Source organism: Scleropages formosus, chromosome 11 (assembly GCF_900964775.1).
Source record: "Scleropages formosus chromosome 11, fSclFor1.1, whole genome shotgun sequence".
Taxonomy (NCBI): domain Eukaryota; kingdom Metazoa; phylum Chordata; class Actinopteri; order Osteoglossiformes; family Osteoglossidae; genus Scleropages; species Scleropages formosus.
The window spans coordinates 13,329,710-13,356,092 of NC_041816.1; the positions used below are offsets into that span (position 1 = coordinate 13,329,710).

The window sequence follows — 26,383 nt, forward strand, 5'->3', positions numbered from 1 at the left end:
CCTTGTGGGATACTGAGGGGCAAACGAGCACGTCACCAGCCCGCTCTTCTTCTGTGGTGGATCATCGCCAGGCGAACGTTTGGAGGACTCAGCGCAACACTGCCGCTCGTGGGACTGGAGTCGCTTTGGAGAAAAGCGTCTTCTAAAATACAGGTAAATACTGTGCGTGTAAATGTAAATCTTATTGCGCACACTGGAGCAAGCACTTGTTTGTTAGAGAGCTGGTTTAAGAAAACAAGAGCCAGAGTGGTAACAATTCTTCTTTTCATAAACTTTTAAATGATATTTATACTTATGTTTTCTATATTTAGGATTTCACTGTATTAAAATAATTCTGCTATTAATTAAAAATGTTACTGCTGCTTTCCAAACTGTGTTTGCTTGTGACGCATCTTAAAAGTAAGAATAATTAATTTTCTTCATAATAAATTGATAGATATTTTTTTCTTGAGCAAATGTTCAATGGAAAGGCATGTTAATCAAAATGAGACCCCGAGTGGAGTTGTGACATGGAGAACTGCCCTTACACTGTCTGAATGATTTTCTTTTTGCTGGAGGTGTTGCAATTCTCTCTGAGGGCTACATGGACCACAAAAGCTGTCACCACCCCAGCTTCTATTGCTCTCGCCTTTCAGATTTCCCTGAGTTCTCCTACTGCTGCAACCAGTCACAATACCAAAAGGTCATGAATTATTCCATGTTTGAGGATCACTCCACAAGGTTTGTTCACAGGTTAGTAATAATAACAACCAGATCTTTAGGCAGAAATTGTACTGATACACGATCTTGGAAACAAACATTTCTGCTGTTGATTGTTAACAGGGATGGAAATAAGAGCAGCTCTGTAAATGGTGCCCTACATACTTACTGTTCTAGAGGAAATCTAAGCTGAGATGAAATCTCAATAATTAATTAACAAGCTGTCCGGTCTATTCATGAAACAGATGCCATTGTTTGAGCCCAATCCAAGAGAGGATTTTAACTTTGTAAAATACTGTGGGCCTTTGAGAGTTTGTTATATTTTGTTATATCTTATTTACAAAAACATTTAACTGCACACAATTAACATTTAATCTTGCACTACAGCTAAATTACACTATATATACTGTATGTATATATGTAGATACACACACACACACAAAGACAAGTATCTGTAAGTATTATTATCCATTCTGTATCTTTGTAATATTCATGTAACAAGTTGCTGCTTATAAAATTTAAAGCTAAAGGCAAGTCCTGGAGTTACAGGTTACCTAAATATTTTAGTGGATAATGTTAAAGTCTGGAATACAGGAATCATGAGGAACAAAGAAGTGCTGTAATGAGCTGTCTGGACAGTACTTGTGCTCTCTCCTCAAGCAGCAAGTCTTTGTCTCTGGTGGCTGTCCTGCTGTACGGGATTCTTGTGCTGGTCCTAATGGTGGCGGATGTCCTGTGGTTTCTTGACGCTCGAGGGTTCACCATAGCAGCCGCTTTTAGAAAGTGCTTCACCTGGCCCCAGTAGGCCAGTCTCTCTTCCCTAATGGTACCCAGAAGCAGCACTGCCATAGCAACAAAAATTTAGCTCCAGTTCAACACAGGGTCCCTTGGGACTCTCCAAATAACTACAGCAAAAGGATCCCCAAAACTTCTACAACTTCAATCCCTCCATATCAAAACCTGGAGCACTCAGATGGGCCCTGAAACTAGCGATGAAGAGTTAAGGAACTGTTTCCCTAACCCTGCCTTTCCTAAGTGCCATGCCAGTCTTACTATCAAATTCAGTGACTAATGTTAACTAACTGAAAATTTCACACAGGACTCTTGAAAAATGTGTATATGCAAAACTAGAGCATTTATAAATTTCTCACTCTTAAAGGACAGAATTTAGACATTGAAGTATATGTAAAGTTCAACTTCCACATTTATATGAGAATTATGTAAGTCTTTAGAAATTCAAATAACACTTAAAAAACTGTTTAAGTACAAGAGCCTTTGCTACCAAGATCCTCCCCTCCCTCAAAGTCTGCAGTTTCAGTGAGTCCTTTTTTGGTTCTCTCCTAACTTGAATCGAATCATGAAATGTTAAAAATACTTAGTGTCTTAGAGGAAATCGAAACTGAGATGATATCTCAATAATCAATAATTAACAAGTTTTTCTGTCTTTGTGCATACTACTTTCTGTTTATTATTGTTTGTCATTGTATAAATTAATTTATACCCAACAACTTTTTGTCCTTTTAAGAAAAGTTTATAAGAACAGCAACGAAAGAACTTATCTAAACAAAATCGCAGAAAGAAAATAAAACATCGGAGGAAGAGTCAAGGTTGATCATGTAATCTGTTATGTATTTATCTGTTTTATATGTATTTATGAATATAAAAGGTCAAAATCTGGTTTAGAATCAAAATAATTGTCCTGTAATATTCCTCCTATTATAGATGAAATTTGTGAATAAGAAAATGCTTTCTGTAGTACCTTCAGAACTAAAAATTAAATGTAATAGTGGCTAATAAAATGGTGAATTAGGTTAACAACAGAAGCCCAAAGTTAGTCATAGGAAATATATTTCAATGGTTTAAGGTCTGCCCTCTGTCTACAGAGCTGAAAACACTTACCCCAGATTGGTATTCATTGTCACCACTAAAATGGGGAGAATATAATGGGGTAAATTATTCTCTTACTTTTCTGTCTGACATACATTAAACACAGTAAAAACAAAAAAAAATCATTTTGGAAAGCTCTGAATAGCATCATTTAACAAAACCGGACAATAAAAGAGCAATTAGCCATAACTCAATTGATAGAAAGAGAATGAAATGTATAAAGAAGTGTGTAAAGGTAATTTACCATTCAGCACTAGATTCCACTAACATTTAAAAAGCCTAAGGAATGATAATAGATTGCACTGTAACTGTTATTTGGTTTAAGTTCATTAAAGTGAAACTGAAAGTGAAAATGCTTAACAAATGAGAAAAAGGTTTGCACATTAGAAGGGCTGGTTGCTGTTCAGCAGTAACACTGCAGAATTACATTTTTCTGAGTAAAAGATGCTTGTTACTGAGCCATACAAGGCCTTGCTGAGAAACCCATTGAAAAGGGATGTGAAGGAAAACCTGCAGGACACATGGCCTGATGTGGGTCATGTTCTAGCAGATGAACACTTTGACACATCAATCAGGTTAATATGCATTCTAGAGAAATAGACTGTGTAAATAAGCCTTGCTACCTTACTTTTGTATGGAAAAATACAAGTATGACTGTCTACTTTATAAGTGGTGCAGCACAGTCCCTGGTGTGGGTCTGAAGCCAGTTCAGCTTATGGAGAGTTTGCATTTTCTCTCCATGTTTATGTGGGCTTCTTGAAAATGGGAATCTAAATTGCACACAAGGTCTTCTAGTGATCTACTTCATGGATGGGTGAAGGTACTTACCCTGAATTGCTCCAGTAAAAAATTTACCCAGGTGTACAAATGGGTAAATCGTTCTAAGTAGCTTAATATTGTAAGTTGCTTTGGAGAAATACATCAGTGTGTTAATGTACATATCTAGCTTTGTATGTCACTGTGGATAAAGGTATCAGCTAAATACTTAGTAATCATGGTATCGGAGATCAGATACCTGCTAAATGAACAAGTGCAGCATTTTAGTATAATTTTATTTATTTACAAATAAAATTCCATTAAATATACAAGGTGAAATCAAATGAAGCCTAAATATCATGAAACTGCATTAGTCACATTTCAGTTATGCAAAATGCTCAGAGTGTAGGATCACTGATAGATAAAAAATGTTAGGTAGGGTTCCTACCTACTGAGATTTACTAATAGAATTATAAAAAAGGTGAAATATTTACATTATTAAACTTGAAATGCTCTAATTTTTAAAAAACAAGTTATACAGGTGCTATTCAATGCTTTAAAATTTAATTGTGAAGACATGGAATAAGGTAAGAAATACACATTCAATGATTAAAACAAAGTCTTAAACACCAGAAGGCACTTTCATAACCTTTAGAAAAACAGTGAGGAAGAGACAGGAAGAATTAGACTGCTTGTGTGTGGCAAAGATCAGCCTTTGGAAAACTCCAATGTTCTGCTGCAATTATCCACTCAGAGCACAATCTTAAATGAACTGCAGAACAAGAAAATTGAGAAGATTAACCTTCAGATCATATTATACATGGAACTTTTCAAAAATCAGTGTACATATGCTTACCTGACAAAATCTGGAGATCTTGAGATGACATGTTGGAACTCAGAGAGGTTCACTGTTCCATCTTTGTCTATATCAGACTCCTCAAGGATCTAAAAACAGTTACAGTTGCAAAATATTGGGAATATCATTTGTACATCAATACCAAAAAGTCTAAGAAATATCCCATTTGAGGCACTCTTCTCAAAAAAGGAGGTGAATTGCTCCATCAAGTAGCATGAATAACATGTACTTGCTTGAATCAAGTTAAGAATGATTCTGCTCAGACATTGAATATGTAATGCATATTAACTAAATATTTTACTTCCACACTACTTTATTATTCCACATACTGCCTACATTTGACATTTTCCCTCATCCTCTCAACACATTTAGTGAATCAGTATTAAGATCTGGGTCTGCATTAATTGATAATGCGCGCACACACACACACACACGCACACACACACACACAATTTTCTGAACCGCTTGTCCCAGATGGGGTTGCGGGGAACCGGAGCCTACCCAGCAACTCAGGACATAAGGCCGGAGGGGGAGGGGACACACCCAGGACGGGACGCCAGTCCACCGCAAGGCACCGCAAGCAGGACTCGAACCCCAGACCCACCAGAGAGCAGGACCCGGTCCAACCCACTGCGCCACCGCGCCCCCCTTAACTGATAATGTTTATACCTAATTCTTCACTTATAACTTTAAGTAAAACCATCAACCTACATTTAATAATTGCAGAATCATTAAGTGGTATTATTTCATTGGAAGTACTTCAGGCTGCTTTGTGTACAGGTTAGGTTTGAATGAAGATCACTGATACTGGAGATAGGTTCATACTGAACTAGTAAAACAGACAATTTTGTGTTTACTTAGGCTTTAAAGGACAGTATTTAAGAAGGAGATCAGAAACTAACAATATAAACAAGCAATAAATACTAGATCTGCTTAGTACATGACAATGACAGTCATTGAATTCTTGTCTAATTTGTCTCAGTTTAAATCAATAACCACAACATGACTTTATATATATACACAGTATGTGTTGGCTATCCATGCATCAATAGGTAAACAAAATTTGCCAAAATAACAATTTAAAAGCCAAATAGTTTGTTGTTTTGTTCCTCAGTACAATACATGGATTGTCTAAAAGTATGTCTGTGCACTGAACTCTTCACCTGAACTACAACTTTTGTAACATGTACTGCAAATGTTTTCAAGTGTCTCAAGTCTTGCTTCCAGAAGGATTTAAACACCACCTTGAGGCGACGACAGCTGAATTATGGCAGTGAAATTCTTAAATGTATTCTCACGTTGTTGATGAGCTGTTTCATCTCTTCAGGAGTGAGCCTGGTATCGTCCGTTTCTCCAGTCAAACAGTTGACAAGCTTCTCCAAGTCTCCACGGTCAAGGGTGCCATCATCGTCAAAGTCTACAAAAAAGAACCCAAAGCACTTTCAAACCAAACCGTTGCACCACGTTCTTCTCCCATTTTGACAGCAGCAGACGTACCAAAGAAATTCCTTACCAAAAATGCGGAATGCATAGTGCGATTTAATTTCCAACGTGGCAGAATCACTGAAGGCACTTAGTAAATCCAGAAAATCTTCAAATGTCAAACTGCCATCTTTACTTTCAGATGTAGAGAACACGTGGCAAATCCGTTTCCTAAAAGGGTTAGACTGGTTGGGAGGAAAATAATATCAAATGCAAATGTAAAACGGTTCAGGATAAAAAACAAAAACGAAATTTTTGTGATCGTGTAATGGTTTGTGACGCATCGGAACAGTTTTGTACCTTGAGTTCGGGTAATGTGAGAATTTTGGACATGGGCACCCTAGGACTGGGATCATTTCGATCTTCTTTTGCAACGAGTTCTGTGAATCTCTTGTGAGCCCTAAATTCAAGCAAAACAATTACAAAAAATGTTTCTTTGCACGATTCACTTCACAAGGAGACTGGGGAAGAAATGCTTACATTTAGACAGGGAACCTTCTACAACTGGATCTCCAGAGAAGAAGAAAACACTTTATCATGGCCCCGCCATGGTATTGCTCAACACACAGCGCTGCAACTGAACTGGGTTCTTTTTGTTTACCCATCTTCCACATGTTAGCAAGGGTATGAATATTTAACAGCATCTTGTAAAAGTATTAACTGAAACCCAAGACCACAGAGCAGGTTGGTTCTCCAGTCCTCGCCGTAAGAACTACTTGTGTTCGGATCAGCGAGGGACGCCGTTTTCTTCCAAATCGTACTGTTGTCGGTCTTCCCACCGCCAAAGACTAAGTGTCAACATCCAGTGGAAATTATTAAGTCTGTCATAAATAAATCCATCGATACAGTTCTAGCAACCCAACACACACACAGCTAGTCTGTATCTGTCCTTAAAACAATACTTACAGTAAGATTTCTTGCTTTGTTAGGAATGTCAGCTCCTGAAAAACACCCAAAAGCAGTTATTATAATACACAGTCATAGAAAGATTTGAGAAAAAATTATTGGTTTCAGATGTACTTCAATGTACAGAACTTAAGACTTAAGTGTTCATATAATGGAGCAGAAACGTCCTCACAACAAGAGCGTTACCTGATACTCTGACAGCAAATCCTTTGGTAGCTGACTGGCCGTCGTTCCCATTGTTGACCAGAGTTTCACAGTTACAAACGATTAGTATAATATAAACTTCGTAATTCGAACAGGAAGTTTTAGGCGGAAACAAAAGGACACCAACTAAAAATTGCTTTCACAAGTTGGTCGAAGTTCACAGCTAACTTTCTTCACTTCCTCTTCCTGTCCATACGTTCGTTTCCATGGTTACCCGAGTAAAACGTCGTCCGCTATTAGGGGACGTGCTGCTGTCATCAGAAAGTCCCTGTCGTCTTCTTCATCATCATCATCTTCTACTACTACTACTACGTTTATTATTATTACCACACCACCAAGTGACTAGAAAGTACCTCAAAGTGTCTTGTCCATATCACCTGTTACATATATTATGTACCGTTGACCAGGATAAGCAATTAACGAAAACGAGGGAATGATTAATTTAGTATTTTCGACGAAACTGGGTACTTCTGTACATGATATTTCAGAACGGGCGCGTTGTCATACGATTTTTGTATGCTAGATAATCTAAAAACGCATAGTAACACTCGTTTCAATTCATACTGTGCGTTCATATTTTATTTTTTTAAATCGTGTGTTCATTTACTTAGTACAGGTCTTAAAAAGTTTTCCAGTACATTGATTGTAGAATAACTATTAGGTCTGGCATTTTCAATCAGGCGCGTATTTGCCGCCGTTAGGGGTCCTTCCTCCAGCTCCATAACGGTCGACGTCATCACAATTTGGCCGTCCACGAGGAGAGCGGAGTGATTCCCGTTTCCGAAGCACCGAACTACTTTTCGTGCAAGATACTATTGCTATCCGGCTGTTAGTAGACATGTATAAACGATTTTCATAGGTCCACACTAACGGATGCCTGAATTATAGTATGTGACAGATTCTGACAACGTATCAGAAGCACAACGCACGTTCCATATTTCCGTACGATGTTTCACCTCGTCTTCTCACAAAAAAAAGCAGTATGGAGTTAAAGCTTTCGTACTTAGTGCGTTTTCAAACTTTGACTATAAGTGTACACGAGGACGAGCCTGTGTATGCGGGTTTTCAAAAATTTATACAGTACAACGGTTTTGGGCAGCTGTGAAAATGCTGTGAAGTAAGAAGGCATTAGAAAAATAGAAGTATTAATAGTTTATTTATCAATTAACAAAATGTGAAGTGAATGAACAGAAGAAAAATCTAAAGCAAATCAGTATTTGGTGTGACCACCCTTTACTTTCAAATCGGCATCAGTTCTTCTAGGTACACTTGCACACAGTTTTTGTAGGAACGTGGCCGGAAGGTTGTTCCAAACATCTTGGAGAATTAACCACAATTCTTCTGTGGATTTAGGCTTCCTCAAATGCTTCTGTCTCTTCATGTAATCCCAGGCAGACTAGATGATGTTGAGATCAGGGCTCTGTAGAGACTTCTTGTTCTTCTTTAAGATAGTTCTTAATGACTTTGGCTGTATGCTTGGGGTCGGTGTCCTGCTTCAGAATAAATTTGGTGCCACTCATATCTCCCTGATGGTATTGCATGATGGATAATCATCTGCCTGTACGTCTCAGCACTGAGGCGACCATTAATTCTGACCAAATCCCCAACTCCATTTGCAGAAATGCAGCCGCAAACTTGCAAGGAACCTCCACCATGCTTCACTGTTGCCTACAGACACTCAGTCTTGTACCGCTCTCCAGCCCTTCTGCGAACAAACTGCCTTCTGCTGCAGCCAAATATTTCTAATTTTGACTCCTCAGTCCCAAGCACCTGCCGCCACTTTTCCGCGCCCCAGTTCCTGTGTTTTCGTACATAGTTGAGTTGCTTGGCCTTGTTTCCACGTCGGAGGTATGGCTTCTTGGCCGCAATTCTTCCATGAAGACCACTTCTGACCAGACTTCTCCGGACAGTAGATGGATGTACCTCGGTCCCACTGGTTTCTGCCAATTCCGAGCTGATTGCACTGCTGGACATCTTCTGATTGCGAAGGGAAGTAAGCATGATGCGTCTTTCATCCGCTGCAGTAAGTTTCCTTGGCCGACCGCTGCGTCTGCGGTCCTCAACGTTGCCCGTTTCTTTGTGCTTCTTCAAAAGAGCTTGAACAGCACATCTGGAAACCCCTGTCTGCCTTGAAATTTCTGCCTGGTTGAGACCTTGCTGATGCAGTACAACGATCTTGTGTCTTGTTGCTGTGCTCAGTCTTGCCATCATGTATGTAATGCAGACCCTAAGTGATGGCCAAGACCTGACTGATGGTTTTGGTTGATTTATTAGAACTTGAACTTGTCAACTTCCACCAACGTAAGAGCTGGTGTAAAAATAAATAAAAAGATATTTAACATTTAATTTCCATTCCTTCCTTCAACAACCACACAGTGTGACAGAGTCACAAACACTAGAGCTGTACGGGATGGATCGAGTCATTTCGATAATGAAAACAAAACAGAATTGAATAAAAGGCATTCATAACAATACATTACACATACAAACCTTATGCCTCACAGGAGGGCTGCTAAATCTTTATATTAAACAAATTCCTTTGTTCCTGAAGCACGCAGCTACCACAAGATCGGAAAAGACATCTGCGCACCAACCGCATGAACCTATTGCCAGCGATCCTCGAGGATCCAAGGCTCTTGGGATAACGAGGGCGTATCAAAATAAAAGTCTCCTTTCGTTTCCGTACGCCATTACGGTAATATGACAAAATAAAAGTATAAAATACAAAAGGAAAACATATTTAACAAAGGTATTCAAGGACTTTGAGTTTTAAACATAAACTGAGGTTACCTACACTGTATGATTCCTGATATTAAACTGCCTTTAGCAACCTCACCTCGGTAGCAGAGTTTGGCTGCTCTTCACCCAGTTTTAACCCTCCTGCACAGCTTTCTGTTTCAGTTATGATTCAATTTACATATTAAATTGATGATCATTTGCTCCTGTTTGGTATAATTGATTAATCAAACACCGGGCTATATGCCTAAAAAATCGCTGACTGTGCAAGTGTGCCAAGAAGAACCGATGCTGGTTTGAAGACAAAGGGTCGTCACACCAAATACGGATTTGATTTAGATTTCTCTTCTGTTCATTCACTTTACATTTTGTTAAACTGATAAAAAAAAACTATTAACATTTCTATTTTTGAAACTGTTCTTACCTTACAGCAGTTTTTCACACCTGCCTAAAACCTTTGCACAGTACTGTATGTACGCAGGTATCTTTTGGAAAGCAGAATCCTATCTATGCCAACACCATATTGTCATGAATTGTGCAAACCTTCGGTGCTGTATTTCCGATTTCCAACACATAGCTGAGTTAATGTGCACCTGCAAAAGCCAATGAATGAGCTTTATTGCTTTGTATTTGCACCTGTTTGCCTGTTTTTTTGTTTTTTTCAGTACAGACACTTGCGCTAGTAGTGAATTCAATGTTTCCCAATTTACCATAGCAGTTTTCAGGGGAAACAATCACTTTTACCTTCCACTGAATTCACCTTATGAAGAATACATCAGTCACTATGTTATTTTATATTATGTTATTATGGAAGCAAAGCATCATTGATGGGGTCTGTAATAAAATGAAAATATTACATCAAATGCTTGATCACCCAACAGTTCCAGCTTAGGGATATTGAAAACAAACTATTCTCATGTTTCCATTTTCCCCTAAAGTGATTTACACTTGTTTTGAAGTCAGTCTCCCTTCAGTTTCAGGTTGTTTCTTGCTTAAACCAAAATTTGATAAAACCGGTAATTCGTGTGTTTGTAGTTGTGATGAAGACAGAAAATCTTTAAAAAGTCCAGAGCTTTGAGAAAAGGAAGATAAGAGAGGTGTTAATTCAGAATGCAGTATCTTTATGAAGAGATATTAGTGTAGTGCAGTTATCTAGTGACTTTACCTCTTAGGTAATTTCATTCTCAGTCACTTTGTACTCTAGTGTTCCCCCAGACAATTCACCTTGCCACATCTCAGTCATCTGCTTAGCCGTGCTTTGAAAGACTGTCACCGTATATTGGCAGTTTCTCCCTGTTCGTCCTGTAGACCAGTTGTATCTGCCTTTTACACCGTTCTGGGGATATGGAAATGCTGGCCAGTGTTTTGTAAGCAAAGTATATTGGACACTCAACCCTGTATGTTCTGTAGCCACACTCAAGTAAAAACACATCAACACTGGGCCCTTGATGCTAATGTTTTTGCAGGCATCACATCATGACAAAGAACCTCCTGGCTCAATAGACCTTGGGTCTTCACTGCTTGACAGATTGCGTCACAGACACTGTTTCTCAAGTTACTGCAGTAGTCGTTTTGATGTTCCTTAAACTGGTTGTCACTGGCTAGGCAGCATCATGATACCGCGCATAGCAATGATGCCTTGCAGTGCCCAGGTTGTGCATTTGGGCATGGGTTTGAATCCAGCTCGGTCTGTGCAGCATTTGAATGTTCTCCTAATTTTGTGTGTGTTTCTTTCCACAAGTGTTTCAGGCAGATAGGTGACTCTAAATAGCGCATGGTGTGTGCATGTGTATTTTTCATTGTTTTGCGATGGGCAGCCACTCCTGGATAGTTATTGACAGGTGGTTATTGATGGATGAATGAATGGTGGTTATCACTTAATGAATTTCCTTTTCTCTTTTCAGGCTAGCAGCAATGTTTCCGATGGTCCCCCGTTTGCAAGGGGGACACCAAGCAGCTGGACTCTGTGTCGCTATTGTTTTTGGAATTGGTGGAGGAATAGCTGTGGGTAAGCTAAAGCAATCCCATAATATGTTGCGACAAACACTCTTAGCCTGTACGACGACTAGCTGTCATAGACACCTATGTGACTTGGAAAGGTGATGTGAAGTGTTTCGCATAAGTAGCTCACCATTTATGTGGATCACTTACAATATTTAAGAAGCGGTGCAGTGAGTTGAACATGTCTTATATACTTTTTGCAGGCACTGTTCTAAAATTGCCCATCTGGGGAGACCCAGCAGATGACAACTGTTTCGATGACAACATGTATTGGGAGGTGAGCTCTGAAAGCTTCTAGAAGAGAAGCTTCTAGAAAAAGCTTCTAGTAAAGAGAGAGAGGTGCTGCTCCAGTGGTCACCAATAGGGGGCAAGTCCTCATTGCTCTTGAGCTCAGTCCTCAGTCACTGAGTTTCACCATGGTGAAAATACTGGAGTCCTTGCAGCTGATCTTTGTGCCTGGAAGATGCTGGAGAATAAGTGTAACAGACTGCGACAGCAAACCTGTAGCAAATACTACCTATATTACTTGACTTGATCTCCTGAATAGAATAGAATACAATAGAATAGAATAGAATAGAATAGAATGAGTAGAAACTGAGCTGGGTTTCACACCAACAATTGAGGAACTGTTACACTTCCATTGTTCTGACATTTTCACATGAGTAACATTTACCTACCTGGCATATTGTGTGACAGCTAAATGAAATATTGCTTACCAACTGGTTCAGAAGTCTCCAGATGTACATAATAGATGTACCTGGAACAGCTGGTAGCGTAGTGGATGGGGTTACAGGTTCAATCCCCACCTCCGGCCGTAGCACCCTTGAGCAAGGTACTTATTCTGAATTACTTCTGTAAAATTACCCAGCTGTATAAATGGGTAAGTAATTGTAAGCTCGTGTAAGTGTGTTTCTGTGAACAGCTACCTGAAGATGAAGAGAGTCATTCAGTCATCCTCGAATACAACAACCACATGAGAAATAAACGTCAAGATGTGTGAGTCCTACTGTATTAAAAGTAGGCATTGTGGGAACATGCTTTTAAAACATCTCCATGACTGTCTTGCATGTTACTTTTTGTCTTTACTTTACTGCTGGACTGCACTGCACTGAAGTCATACCCTTTTAGTACAGCAAGACAGGGCTACTAGAGTGCTTTTAAAATGTGGTGTCTTTGCCATGTAGGGTCTTTAATGGATAGTCACTTGGTACTCCTTTCATTGTGGTATTCAAGCTTTCTCACGCAATTTTGTGGTATTCTCAGAAAAGGAACCCAGGTAAATAGTGCTCCATTGCTGAAAATAATCATTATTCTTGTCAAAATTTTAAACTCATGATTTATTGTGGACTCTGATGCACATGGGATGCACTGTGGGCACCACTTATGCCTCATGACTCCAGGGCTTTAGGGTTTGTAGGTTGGTATCTGGCTCAGTGTGTGCAGTTCACATGTTCTCCCCATGATCACGTGGATTTTCTGGCCAGTGTTTTGTAAACAAAGTATACTGGACACTCAACCCTCTATGTTCTGTAGCCACACTCAAGTAAAACACATCAACACTGGGCCCTTGATGCTTTTGTTTTTCCAGATATCACATCATGAAAAAGAATTTCCTGGTTCGATATATGTTTTGCTATCTCTAAGAACATCTTTTCATTTACATTTAGCAGCTTCAGTGAACCTTTCCATGTGTTTGCAAATGTTTTATCTTCTGTCAGACTGAAAATGGAAGTGGAGTTACTTCTGTCCTTCAGACTGCCGGTACCTTCTATTCCATGTGTTTGTAGTGAAGCTAATTTACTGTAAAATCAAAACCGTCTCTGCTGAATTGATACAGTAAGCAGAAAATTTCATGTCATGGTAGGTAGCATGTTTCTGGTTTGAGCAGGTTACAGCTGTAGGATGGAGTTGTCTCGGAAAGATAAAATGTTCCACTTTACATGCATCAGCAAATGAAGAAGGTTGTTTTGACAAGCAATAACAGTTCCATGTGTATACCAGTTCACAAGATGACTTTGAAAAGGTCATATTTTGTGAATACCTAAAGTAGAAACATCCTCTCAAATATTACAGCTATTTGATACCAACTCCTTTTTGATATTTAACATGTTCAATGACTTTCTTCAGTATATGATTAACTAATAAATTATTGTACTATAGTCTCAAATTTGGGTTCAGGAGAATCATATGTATGACATTTTTGTTTCAATTTTACCTCTTAACTGCTTCGTTAGTCTTAGAAGTAGCAAAATTGCTTTTAATATCTAGAATATTTTTTTCTGTTGTACAATATCTAGAAAAATTATATTGGTTTGTGCTTTGTATTAAAAGAATATTATTTTTAAGCTGGAGCTGATACCGAGTTCACATGGATTCATCGTGCTTATAACTATCTAGTTTTTATAGTGCTATTCTATACCTCTATATTATAGAAAAAAGCTAAAGACAGATGAATTTCATTTTGGAAACTTACATAAAAGGAAATTCATAGTCGTACTTAACTATGACTTCTATATTTTTCCTGTTTTTATATAATGCTGCTCTATTGCTAAACACAACTGTGTGGCAATGCCTGTAAAGCTGGGGAAAATTGCAAGAGAGACAAATAAATGTGTTAAACTTGAAAGGGTGAGTGAAAACAGTATTTTATAAAAATTCACAGATAAAGACATGTAATGAACTGTATAAAAAACTATAGAACTATTTGAATAAAATAAAATCAATAAGACAGACATATAAAGGGCAGGACAGCAACTTTAACTCTCCTGATTGAAGCAGTTAGTACTTTATTTTTATGATTCATTACCTTGGAAATTTTACTGCAAAATCACTGACCTTTGGTTTTAATGCACAAATGTAAGTCAAAATAACTGACCCCAGCAAAAATATGTGACTATCAAAGAAACTAAATAAATCTAATGTTTTGAAAAATCCATATTGTGACATTACCGATTTTCACAAAACCTCAAACCAAACACCGAATTCATTCAGCAAATTCGTTCAAAATTAGAACAGAGGCTATTTTACCATTCCCTCACAAAGGTAGCTGAAGGGGTGTGTCAGTAACATGTCAGCAGGGATCACACACTGGTTCACCAAGAGACACACCTCTGAGATCAGTTTATAAATGAGCAGCTTGGAGGACGCTTACATTTTTACTAAGGTTGCTGAACACATGAGCTCGGCTGGCAACAGTACAACATGGGAAACTGCATGTATGGATTGTGTGACTCTTTTGGTTGTTCGAAAAACACTAATATTCGATTAAAGCTGCCTGCTGTCTGTTTTATTTGGCAGATAGCAATGATCATCCTTTTTGGTATTTTTGTCCGATACAACGAAGAGTCGGATACCCATTGGATAGAGCACAAAAAGACCAAGCGCAATTTATCTGATATCGAAAATGACTTCTACTACAGGTACCCAAGTACGTAAGTAGTGTCACCAGTAATATAGTATCTATCTATTCCTGTAAGGTGCCCTGGACAAAGGCATCAGTTAAATGATGATGATGATGACAGCTTTATAATGGCAAATGATTGTTTAGACCTTCATATTTGTCTTTTATGTTATTAAACAGCAAATTACTTTCATAGCTGAATTCAGAATCTTTAACAAAATAACTTCTGCATTATGTTTTTTTTTTTTTTAAAAAAAAGATATCCTCTTAATTATTCTGTATACTTTAACCTGAACTTCGTGGCATCCTTTGTTGTAGGCACTGGTATTGTTGCTGCATGACAAGCTAACTTAACCTCAGGGAATAGGTGCAGTCCAACCTTCTAGGTGCCTGTTAAATCACTGAGACAGTAATCCAGTCGAAAAGCATTTCATACTCAATGGTCTGGAACTGCTGCAGATGCTGATTTCATCTGCACTCTAAGTAATGGAAAAACGATCCATTCCTTCTACCAGATCAGACACACAGCATGCTAAGAGAATCTATTTTATCTTGTTTATAAAGTTTTGGCTCCTTCTGGATCCGCCATGAAATAACGTAATAATAAAATCGCCTTTTTTTTTTTCGTTGATGAAATGTATGTGGTCTGAAAAAAACACTTTATTTGCTCTACTGGTCTGTACTAAATTTTTGAAACAGTTGCCTTTCCATTAACTTTGTATACATTTTTGAATTAATAATTTCAGTGGATCAGGGGATGTTGTACATGTTCATGGTGATGCAGTTAAAATGATCCTTTAAACAGGCTGTAAAATAGCTCACTGCAAATGCACTGAGGATCCCGCATCCAGTGTCAGGAATGAAAGATAATCAGCAGAAAATGCAGTGTTTAGTACACACTCCACTGTGTTTAATTAGATGATTATTGATAAAGACATTTGCTGATGTGTAAAATGTTTAACTGTCAACAAAGACAGGACTCGGATTAATTTCAATTGCAAACTAATGTCATTTAATACAACACTTTCCTAGCCCTGGTCTTGGTGTACCCTTGTGTGTATTGGCTTTTATTGGAACTGAGCTCTCAGTTAATTAGAACAATATTGACTGAACTATTAATGAATTAAGTGAATCCTGTGATTAAAGTTATGTTGATGACTTGTTTGTTTTTGGAATATGTAACCTATAACGGTTACAAGACAAGGAAATGTTAAAATATGTTTTTGCCACAAAAAATACAAAAATCTTTAAATTAAATAAATGAAACTAAAAAAATCAGTAATATTCCAGTTTATCAGTTACAAAATTTAACAGCCTTCTTATCCTATCCTTCTTAGCCTTTGGTAAATTAAATAATTTATATTAATCATTTTACTAACAGATTTTTCTGTTTTATGTTCTACAAATTCTCTGTCACAAGACCCCTTAACCCTAACTCTAACCCCTGGGAATAGTAACGAAATAATATTTTAAACTAAATACTGCAACATTTTCTATAATTTTAACAATAATAAAAGATATTTTTAAACATAAATTTCAGAAATTTGCTGGAAAAGAATATAGCAATAGAAAAATGATTCTGCCCAAACTATTCAGCAGTAACGTTGGAAAATTTTCAGTGTTCCCGAGATGCATTTTTGGTTCAAGGAGTCTCCTCTATAAGAATGTTGTTGAAGGCTTGTGCTATGTGGGCAAAATAAGTTTGTTTTAATGTTGACATGTTGACTATCAGGACATATCAATTATGGAACTACCCTCTGTCACAAAACCTTTAAGCCATGAACCCTTATGTTTTCTTTCCTCAGTTTTTTTTTTCTTTTCTTTAACTGTTCTAAAGGTTAATGGCCTGGAGAAAACTAGTAATATATTGCTTAATGACAGAAAAAAATCAGAATATACTTGCTTCATAGGATGTAGAACTATGGTGACAGTTTTACAACCTTTCTTTGAAACTGGGTTTGTGGTCTTAAAATTTTGTAGTTTTATTAATAAGTTGCTCCAAAGAAAGAATTTTCTTGGAGAAAATGGGGAAAAAGACAAAGCAGGCTTGCCAACTTTGAGCTGAAGGAACTAAAATAAATCCCGGAACCCTTTTGCAGTTTTCCCCTTTGGACACAAGGGCCAAATATGTACACACGACTTTATGCTCTGTACCATACTTTACTCAATATACCAGTTAAACTAACCCTAACCCTAAAGTTACCAGTAGTTTTCTGACTCAGTTCCATTGCCTTTCTTGTTGTGTTAAATGGGTTGGACCAGTGTTTAAACACTGTGTACAGATTTTAGCTTCACATGTAACCCCTGTCTCCTGGTTACTGGAGAACTACGAAGTATGTTTTATTAAGAGTAGTAATCTGATGAGGATATCGTTGGGTACATTTTCAGCTGTGAAGCTGGATACAATAGAAAATAATAATAATCAAAGAAAAAGCTTCAGTCACTGATGCATTTGACCTCTTTTTTGCTTTTATAATGGTAAAAAGATTTAACATTTTCTTTAACACCTGTTGAGCCGTTTTCTGAAACAATGAACAAAGTCCTTCGACTGGTCAATTTCCCACTGAAGCAAATAACGTTCTTGAGTTTACATCACAACAGGTGGACAGTTGTTGAGAATGTAAAACAATTAGCAGAATTTGTTCCACTTGCACAGATGATCGTGACATTTCACACAAACTTGTTTTTACTAGTGGGAGCTCACTTAGACTTGCAGAAAAGAGTTCCTTGACCCATGAAGGTGAGAGATTTGAATCTGATATTAATCTGCTAACAAGGTAGTTTGAGCTGACAAAAACAACAAGGAATTTTGCTAATTTAAATGACAAGTATACTATACTAAACTACTTACATCTTTTCCCCCCATTTACACAGCTTGGTATTTTTTACTGTGCCAATTCATGAAATTGTCACTTGTGGTTATTTTTTTTTTGTCCATATCTCATTGAAGACTTGTTGGACACCAAACAAAAATCTGCAACTCAGCAAATTATTAAATGGAAATATATTTTATTTTATGCAATTAAAGGTTTCATACATGTGCTTTTTATTACATTTGTTTTTTGTACATTTTATCAAATGACATATGGGTAAATTGAAACCGTAAACTAAAATGATAGATAAAACACATGTATAAAAAGGTAGTTTTTCAAAACAGAAAATCAATTTATGTAATTTTCCATAGCTAGCTACAGTAAATGTGGCTATTGCTGTTAGTCGGTTAAAAGTTTAGTCTTCTATGTACACTTTGCTGATTCTATTAGGTGCATATTTGTGCAGTGCCCATATGTTGCTTAATCCTGGATAGTGTAAAAAGCACAGGATGATGTACAAGTAGTATCTGTAATAATAGTTATAGGGAACTGCTTCTCCACTTGTCCTTGGCAAGCTTACATCACATGTAAATATTTCTTAAGCGCTTTTTGACCGAATGGTCAGTTGTCTGGTCTTCCCCCTGCCTAGTTAGTAGAGGATCTTTAGTAGCACTGCGGACGAAGAGAGTCTGGGACTTGACAAAATTTGTCAGAGGGGTACTGGGTGTACCAGGACTCAGAGGGAGTAAGAACTGGTATATACTATGGTCACTACACATAACATCGTAAAGAAAGCATAAATAAAGAAAGCACCATGGCCTGCATGTTGTATAGAATTGTGGTGCTTTTGTGAAAACTACCTAGTCAGGAAGTTCTGACTCAGCTAGAATTTCTGTGTTCTGCTTTTTTGGCAGAAATCTGTTGATTGACAGGTAATTCTTTCAATGTCCTCCTTGCATCACCATCTGTTTTGCAGGTTTCCAGGATGTCCATGTGATGATTTTTGTGGGCTTTGGGTTCCTCATGACCTTTTTAAAGCGTTACAGCTTTGGTGCAGTGGGCTTCAACTTCCTCATTGCTGCCTTCGGAATCCAGTGGGCTTTACTGATGCAGGGCTGGTTTCACTCCTTTGGCACTGGGAAGATCTTAATTGCGGTAGAAAAGTAAGTACTGAATCACAGCTTTATAGAACCATATTCATACTGAAATCTGACAGACAGCTTATGTGAAGACCTTCAATTAGTCATTTATCTGAACATCAGTATTGCGTTCTACTGTAAATTCATGAGTGTGATCAGTATTCTTATTTTACATCTTTTTCATTCTGCTAACACATACGGTATATTTGAGGCAGAGTACAATACACACACACACACACACACACACACACAGAATGTCTACAACCGCTTGTCCCAAGTGGGGTCGTAGCGAACCAGAGCCTAACACAGGGTGCAAGGCTAGAGGGGGAGGGGGCACACGACACACCCCGGGCAGGATGCTAGTCCACCAAAAGGCACCCAAGCCAGACTTGAACCCCAGACCCACCACAAACCAGCTGTGCCACCGTGCCCCCTGAGTACAATACATAAAACACAGATTTAAATTCAAACACAGTCAAACTAACTATAGGACATGAGGATACAAACACTTGACATAAAATTAAACAGCATTTTGTATTGTTAGTACTACTGGGCTGCATGATCCCATCAGGCAGCAACCCTTGAACATATGAAAACAGTTCCCTGCTGTAGATTCAATGAAGCTGAAACCAAAACTTCATACATGTTTTAAAAGCAGTCATCTTTCAGATCAATTCAGTGGTGCAGACGGTAATTTTAATCTAAGATGTTTCTTCTGCTTCCTTTTGTCAACAGTACTTCCTAGCTTTTGCCTACAGTTGGTATAGTCAAGATGTTTTTTATTTTATCATTTTTTGACAGTAAAGATTTTTATTTAAAGTTTTTATTGAGTATATAGAAGAACTGTACTTAAGATGTTACATACCCCCTTATTCCCTGTCCTTTGGACCAACTCTGTTCACGTCTGCCATCCATTGGCTGCTTTCTTCTTTTTTGCCAGCCTCATCAATGCTGACTTCTGTGTGGGAAGCTGCCTGATCGCCTATGGTGCTGTGCTGGGCAAAGTCAGTCCAGTCCAGCTGCTAGTGATGACGCTATGTGGGGTTACACTGTTTGCAATTGATGAATTTATTATCCTCAATGTTATCCACGTGAGTTTAACTGCCTCCATTTGAAATTTGAGGTATTATACAGAGTTAATATACCAAAAATGTGTGTTTTTTTATTGTCATATATCATGGTATGACTGTATTAATTTAGCAATTGTTTTAACAGGCCAAGGATGCTGGGGGCTCCATGTCAATCCATACTTTTGGTGCTTGTTATGGTCTGGCCATCTCTTGGGTTCTCTATCGGCCAGACCTCAATCAAAGTAAACGACTGCTGGGCTCTGTCTACCACTCGGATGTCTTTGCCATGATTGGTGAGTTAAGTACAGGGATGTGTCATGAAGGTGATTCCAGGGAATGTAATTGATGCATGATGTGTGTAGCATGAGGAACTACTGTATTTATTTAATTTGTGTTATCTTACTGGTTAAATGGCACTTGCTACTCAGAGCAGCTTATGAATGTCACCCATTCATGCAGGTAGACATGTTCACTGTAGCAAGCCAGTCTACAAACTTTGCTAAAGTGTACTTTTAGCAATCGCCCTCAAGGGATGAGCACTAACAAGGCATGTTCTCAACCAGTGTGCTCTTTGTGCTTAATGATCATTCTGATCTCTGAGTACTTGCTCTGTTTTCACAGGCACCCTTTTCCTATGGCTGTTTTGGCCCAGTTTCAACTCCGCAATTTGCAGTCACGGGGATGGTCAGCACCGCGCTGCCATCAATACCTACCTTGCCCTTGCTTCCACTGTTCTCACCAGTGTGGCCATATCCAGTTTAAGCAAGGACAAGGGCAAGCTGGACATGGTACTCCTTGTGATAACTTAATTTTCAAACTGCTCTCGTGTTCAGTGTTTCTGAGCTCTCCTGCCTTCGTTTCCTGTGAAACTAACTTGGTGCTGGGTTTATTTAGGTGCATATCCAGAACTCCACCTTGGCTGGGGGTGTGGCAGTGGGGACTGCTGCTGAGTTTATGCTCATGCCTTACGGGGCTCTGATTGTGGGCTTTTGCTGTGGCATCATCTCCACTTTAGGCTATGTTTACGTCACGGTGAGTTTTCATACCTTTTGAACCTGGCTGTACCTGAAAGTTCATCTGTAATTAGCTTCATTCAGGCATTGTATTGTATCTAATGACACCCAATGAATTTATCTGTTTTCTCTTGACTAAACATAGCCATTCCTGGAGAAGAATCTAAAAATTCAGGATACGTGTGGAATCAACAACCTGCATTGCATGCCAGGGATCATTGGGGGTATTGTGGGGGCCATATCCGCTGCTGGTGCCACTGAATATGTCTATGGATCAGAGGGGTAAGTTACTCACAGCTTCTGTCTTGGGTCTTCATTGCTTGACAGATTGCATCACGGACACTTTTTCTCAGTTCACTGCAGTGCTCATTTCATTTTTCCATAAACCGGTTGTCACTGAGGAGGGCTGCGGTGGCACAAGTGGGTTTGGCCAGGTCCCGCTCTCTGGTGGGTCTGGGGTTTCAGTCCTGCTTGGGGTGCCTTGCGGCAGCCTGGCATTCCATCCTGGGTGTGTCCCCTCTCCCTCCAGCCTTATGCCCTCGGTTGCCGGGTTAGGCTCCGGTTTACCGCAACCCTGCTTGGGATAAGCGGTTTCAGACTGTGTGTGTGTGTGTGGTTGTCACTGGCCAGGCAGCATCATGACACAGTGCGTAGCGATGATGCCTTGCAGTTCCCAGGTTGTGTCTAGTGACTTTACCTCTTAGGTAATTTCATCCTCAGTCACTTTGCACTCTAGTGTTCCCCCAGACAATTCACCTTGCCACATCTCAGTCATCTGCTTAGCCGTGCTTTGAAAGACTGTCACCGTATATTGGCAGTTTCTCCCTGTTCGTCCTGTAGACCAGTTGTATCTGCCTTTTACACCGTTCTGGGGATATGGAAATGCTGGCCAGTGTTTTGTAAGCAAAGTATATTGGACACTCAACCCTGTATGTTCTGTAGCCACACTCAAGTAAAAACACATCAACACTGGGCCCTTGATGCTAATGTTTTTGCAGGCATCACATCATGACAAAGAACTTCCTGGCTCAATAGACCTTGGGTCTTCACTGCTTGACAGATTGCGTCACAGACACTGTTTCTCAAGTTACTGCAGTAGTCGTTTTGATGTTCCTTAAACTGGTTGTCACTGGCTAGGCAGCATCATGATACAGCGCATAGCAATGATGCCTTGCAGTGCCCAGGTTATGCATTTGGGCATGGGTTTGAATCCAGCTCGGTCTGTGCAGCATTTGAATGTTCTCCTAATTTTGTGTGTGTTTCTTCCCACATGTGTTTCAGGCAGATAGGTGACTCTAAATAGCCCATGGTGTGTGCATGTGTATTTTTCATTGTTTTGTGATGGGCAGCCACTCCTGGATAGTTATTGACAGGTGGTTATTGATGGATGAATGAATGGTGGTTATTGCTTTATGAATTTCCTTTTCTGTTTTCAGGCTTGCAGCAATGTTTCCGATGGTCCCCCGTTTGCAAGGGGGACACCAAGCAGCTGGACTCTGTGTCGCTATTGTTTTTGGAATTGGTGGAGGAATAGCTGTGGGTAAGCTAAAGCAATCCCATAATATGTTACGACAGACACTCTTAGCCTGTACGACGACTAGCTGTCATAGACACCTATGTGACTTGGAAAGGTGAAGTGTTTCACATAACTACATTTACATTTACATTTATTCAGTGTAATTTGTAAAGTTAGTTTGTTTTTTTCCACCATATGAACCAATGTTCATCACACGAGTAGCTGCATAAAACTTTATCAGAATATCAACGATTCCTGATCACCTTTCTAGTAATTTTTTTTTGAGATTCATATAAACATTTACGTTACATTACAGGAGTAGTTGCATAAAGGATTGCCTCGGACATGATGTTAAAGTTATAGTGCATGAACATTTATACCTTACATGAACTTAAGAGATCATCATGGGCGAAGTGATTCTGGAAGAGGTGAGTTTTAAGACCCTTTTTAAATGTGGACAAAGATTCAGCAGTTCTGAGCAAGAAGGGGAGGTCATTCCACCACAACGGAGCCAGAACCGAGAACCTCCGTGCTTTACTTTTCGTGTGTGGGACCACCAAGCAAGCAGAAATAGACGAAAGAAGGGGTCTGGCTGGGGTGTAGCAGCTGATCAAGTTCTGTAGATAGTTGGAAACGGTTCTATTGATGCATTTGTAGGCTATAACCAGGGTCTTGAATTTGATCTGGGCAGCTATGGAAAGCCAGTGCAGAGAAATGAGTAGAGGAGATACATGTGAACGCTTCGGCAAGTCAAACACAACTCATGCAGCAGCATTCTGTATCAGCTGTAGAGGTTTGATGGCAGTAGCGGGAAGGCCACACAGGAGAGAGTTGCAGTAGTTCAGATGGGATGTCACCATGGCCTGGATCAGTACTTGGACAGAGTCAGTTGTGAGGTAAGGATGGAACCTGCGGATGTTGTGCAGGATATGTCTGCAGGTCAGGGTTGTGGCTTCAGTGTGCTGAGAGAAAGATTGACTTGAGTCAATCATCACTCCCAGACTCTTACCTGAGGAGGTAGGCAAAATGAGAGAATTGTCCAGTTTGATCGAGAGATCATGACAGCAAGACAGGCAGGGAGGTGTAAGATCTCTGTTTTGGAGAGGTTGAGTTGTAACTAGCTCACAATTTATGTGGATCACTTACAATATTTAGGAAGCGGTGCAGTGAGTTGAACATGTCTTATATACTTTTTGCAGGCACTGTTCTAAAATTGCCCATCTGGGGAGACCCAGCAGATGACAACTGCTTCGATGACGAGGTGTATTGGGAGGTGAGCTCTGAAAGCTTCTAGAAGAGAAGCTTCTAGAAAAAGCTTCTAGTAAAGCGAGAGAGGTGCTGCTCCAGTGGTCACCAATAGGGGGCAAGTCCTCATTGCTCTTGAGCTCAGTCCTCAGTCACTGAGTTTCACCATGGTGAAAATACTGGAGTCCTTGCAGCTGATCTTTGTGCCTGGAAGATGCTGGAGAATAAGTGTAACAGACTGCGACAGCAAACCTGTAGCAAATACTACCTGTATTACTTGATCCCCTGAATAGAATAGAATAGAATAGAATAGAATAGAATAGAATAGAATAGAAACTGAGCTGGGTTTCACACCAATGACTGAGGAACTGTTACACTTCCATTGTTCTGACATTTTCACATGAGTAACATTTACTTACCTGGCATATTGTGTGACAGCTAAATGAAATATTGCTTACCAACTGGTTCAGAGGTCTCCAGATGTACATAATAGATGTACCTGGGACAGCTGGTAGCGTAGTGGATGGGGTTACAGGTTCAATCCCCACCTCCGGCCATTGCACCCTTGAGCAAGGTACTTATTCTGAATTACTTCTGTAAAATTACCCAGCTGTATAAATAGGTAAGCGCTCGTAACTGTAACCTTAACACTGTAAGTCGCTTTTGGGAAACGCGTCAGCGAAATGAATCAATGTAAGTGTGTTTCTGTGAACAGCTACCTGAAGATGAAGAGAGTCATTCAGTCATCCTCGAATACAACAACCACATGAGAAATAAACATCAAGACGTGTGAGTTCTACTGTATTAAAAGTAGGCATTGTGGGAACATGCTTTTAAAACATCTCCATGACTGTCTTGCATGTTACTTTTTGTCTTTACTTTACTGCTGGACTGCACTGCACTGAAGTCATACCCTTTTAGCACAGCAGGACAGGGCTACTAGAGTGCTTTTAAAATGTGGTGTCTTTGCCATGTAGGGTCTTTAATGGATAGTCACTTGGTACTCCTTTCATTGTGGTATGCAGGCTTTCTTACACTATTTTGTGGTATACTTTACAGTTACAGTGCCACTAATGGCCTCTAGATGGCAGGAGACAATTACAATAGAGTTACTAGTATCTTCTATTTTGAATTGTACCTCTAAAGGTTGACCTGAACAAATAGTATCTCCCAGTTTGAGGTTAATTACTTGATTAATCATTTCAAAAAACACGTGCAGGGCTTCTTTACAAATATGTATAGTTTATATTTATAGAATATATACTATATGTATGTATACATATTGCCTTGATATATAAGATGCAGTTGTTGATATATGGCACAATTGTAATTGTACTAATAAACAGTTATCAGCAATGCCATTAATAATATTAAATAAGCAGAGCAGTGTCAGGATTTTTTCTTTTTTTCGTTTCTAAGTGGTCTATCCTTTCATACCAGGTGTGAAACAAACTTCTCTGTGGAGCACCGCTAACAAAACAGAAGATGGTCCTGAACTAAGAGCTTGGACTGCTTCTAACCAGCATCCCTCAGCAGAACACAGCTCTGTAATGGAGCACTATTTAGTGGGGTTCTTTTTCTACTCTTTTTTTAAATTATTTTTATTAAAGAGTTCTAGTCATTGTGTCCTTGTCCTAAAACGTACTCTTTAATCAAATCAAAACTGCCCTTCACATACAAACACTTGCTTTTTTGGGGAATGTTAATTCATATGGGTTTCTACACTCTTCTGCTACCTTGTACACTATTAACATATCGAAAATGTCCACGTTACACTATCATATACTTTCCGAAACTTCAAAAGTTGATTACTTTTGTTTATAAGCACTGAAAAATGGCCACGAAAGGAAAATAATTGTACAGAAATAAAATGTTTTAAGAAATGAAACTTATTTGTGCTTAAATCATCTGGTGGTGATGCTTTTGTACAAAAACATTTTTTTCCAAAAAATCTTGTGGTTTGTGCTTTTGCATTATTGAATATGAATTGTTTCTGTATCAGATCACTATTTTCCCTTTTTCACAAAGTATATTTATAGTTTCGAGGGAAAGCACAACAGAGAATAAAAACATTTTGATCCGAATATTTTGTTTCATCCACAATGTTGATTTCATTGTTTTAGTATTTGTATGGACGACCTTAAGACCTGTGTGCATGCTTTTACTATAGTACTATAATTGCAAGCAGAAGAATAAAATGTTACTTAAAATAATGACCTCACTTCTTCTTTCTCTTAGAATTATAATTCTTGCTAGGATTTTCTACTCACCCAGAGCCAGATCATAAAATACCTAGAATTCCTACAATTCACTGCATTTGCTACTCTATTTACAATACTGTTATTGTTCTTTGTGGGAAAGAGCTGTGACATGTATATTTTGTCATCAAGACTGCAGCCATTGACTTCTTCTTTGCATGTGAATCTGCTGTCTGTAGATTGTTCTTCATGGAAGTCAGTACAGTAGGCTGTTTCTTTATTGATATGGATCTTTGGACAACCAAGTAGATCAGACATTGGAATTCAGCCAACTGAAATGAGTGTGGCAGTGTAAATTAGACACCGTTGTCTCACCTATGATGCTTGGAGATGCTTGAATACTTGTTGCCATGCAATGTCTGGTCATTGAGAGCTACAGTGTTTTCCTTAGACAGCACCCTA

The 26,383-nt window shown here is 38.9% G+C and overlaps 2 protein-coding genes across 2 annotated transcripts; one reads left to right on the forward strand and one right to left on the reverse strand.

Moving 5' to 3' along the window:
- Positions 1 to 3,687: 3,687 nt before the first annotated feature.
- Positions 3,688 to 7,371, reverse strand: cib1 (calcium and integrin binding 1 (calmyrin)). Its single transcript, XM_018763386.2, has 7 exons — positions 6,773 to 7,371; positions 6,587 to 6,621; positions 5,981 to 6,080; positions 5,712 to 5,865; positions 5,497 to 5,615; positions 4,199 to 4,287; positions 3,688 to 4,114 (listed from the first exon to the last, which is right to left on the reverse strand). The coding sequence occupies exons 1-7, from the start codon at positions 6,821 to 6,823 to the stop codon at positions 4,093 to 4,095; spliced, it is 570 nt and encodes a 189-aa protein (XP_018618902.1). The 5' UTR covers positions 6,824 to 7,371; the 3' UTR covers positions 3,688 to 4,092.
- A 7,330-nt stretch (positions 7,372 to 14,701) lies between these two features.
- Positions 14,702 to 25,560, forward strand: LOC108940772 (ammonium transporter Rh type C 1-like). Its single transcript, XM_018763127.2, has 11 exons — positions 14,702 to 14,954; positions 18,717 to 18,903; positions 19,820 to 19,970; positions 20,095 to 20,242; positions 20,571 to 20,737; positions 20,844 to 20,981; positions 21,108 to 21,244; positions 22,399 to 22,502; positions 23,678 to 23,751; positions 24,439 to 24,512; positions 25,164 to 25,560. The coding sequence occupies exons 1-11, from the start codon at positions 14,729 to 14,731 to the stop codon at positions 25,195 to 25,197; spliced, it is 1,440 nt and encodes a 479-aa protein (XP_018618643.2). The 5' UTR covers positions 14,702 to 14,728; the 3' UTR covers positions 25,198 to 25,560.
- The last annotated feature ends 823 nt before the right edge of the window (positions 25,561 to 26,383 follow it).

Bases quoted from the DNA above. Each gene is read 5' to 3' on its own strand.
- LOC108940772 (XM_018763127.2), top strand. From the start codon at position 14,729: ATGGGAAACTGCATGTATGGATTGTGTGACTCTTTTGGTTGTTCGAAA. The intron at 20,738-20,843 runs GTACTCCTTGTG...GGGTTTATTTAG, and splicing joins ACAAGGGCAAGCTGGACATG to GTGCATATCCAGAACTCCAC. The intron at 22,503-23,677 runs GTAAGCTAAAGC...TACTTTTTGCAG, and splicing joins TGGTGGAGGAATAGCTGTGG to GCACTGTTCTAAAATTGCCC.
- cib1 (XM_018763386.2), bottom strand. From the start codon at position 6,823: ATGGGAACGACGGCCAGTCAGCTACCAAAGGATTTGCTGTCAGAGTAT. The intron at 5,866-5,980 runs GTACAAAACTGT...CCTCCCAACCAG, and splicing joins TCACATTACCCGAACTCAAG to TCTAACCCTTTTAGGAAACG. The intron at 5,616-5,711 runs GTAAGGAATTTC...TCTTTTTTGTAG, and splicing joins CTATGCATTCCGCATTTTTG to ACTTTGACGATGATGGCACC.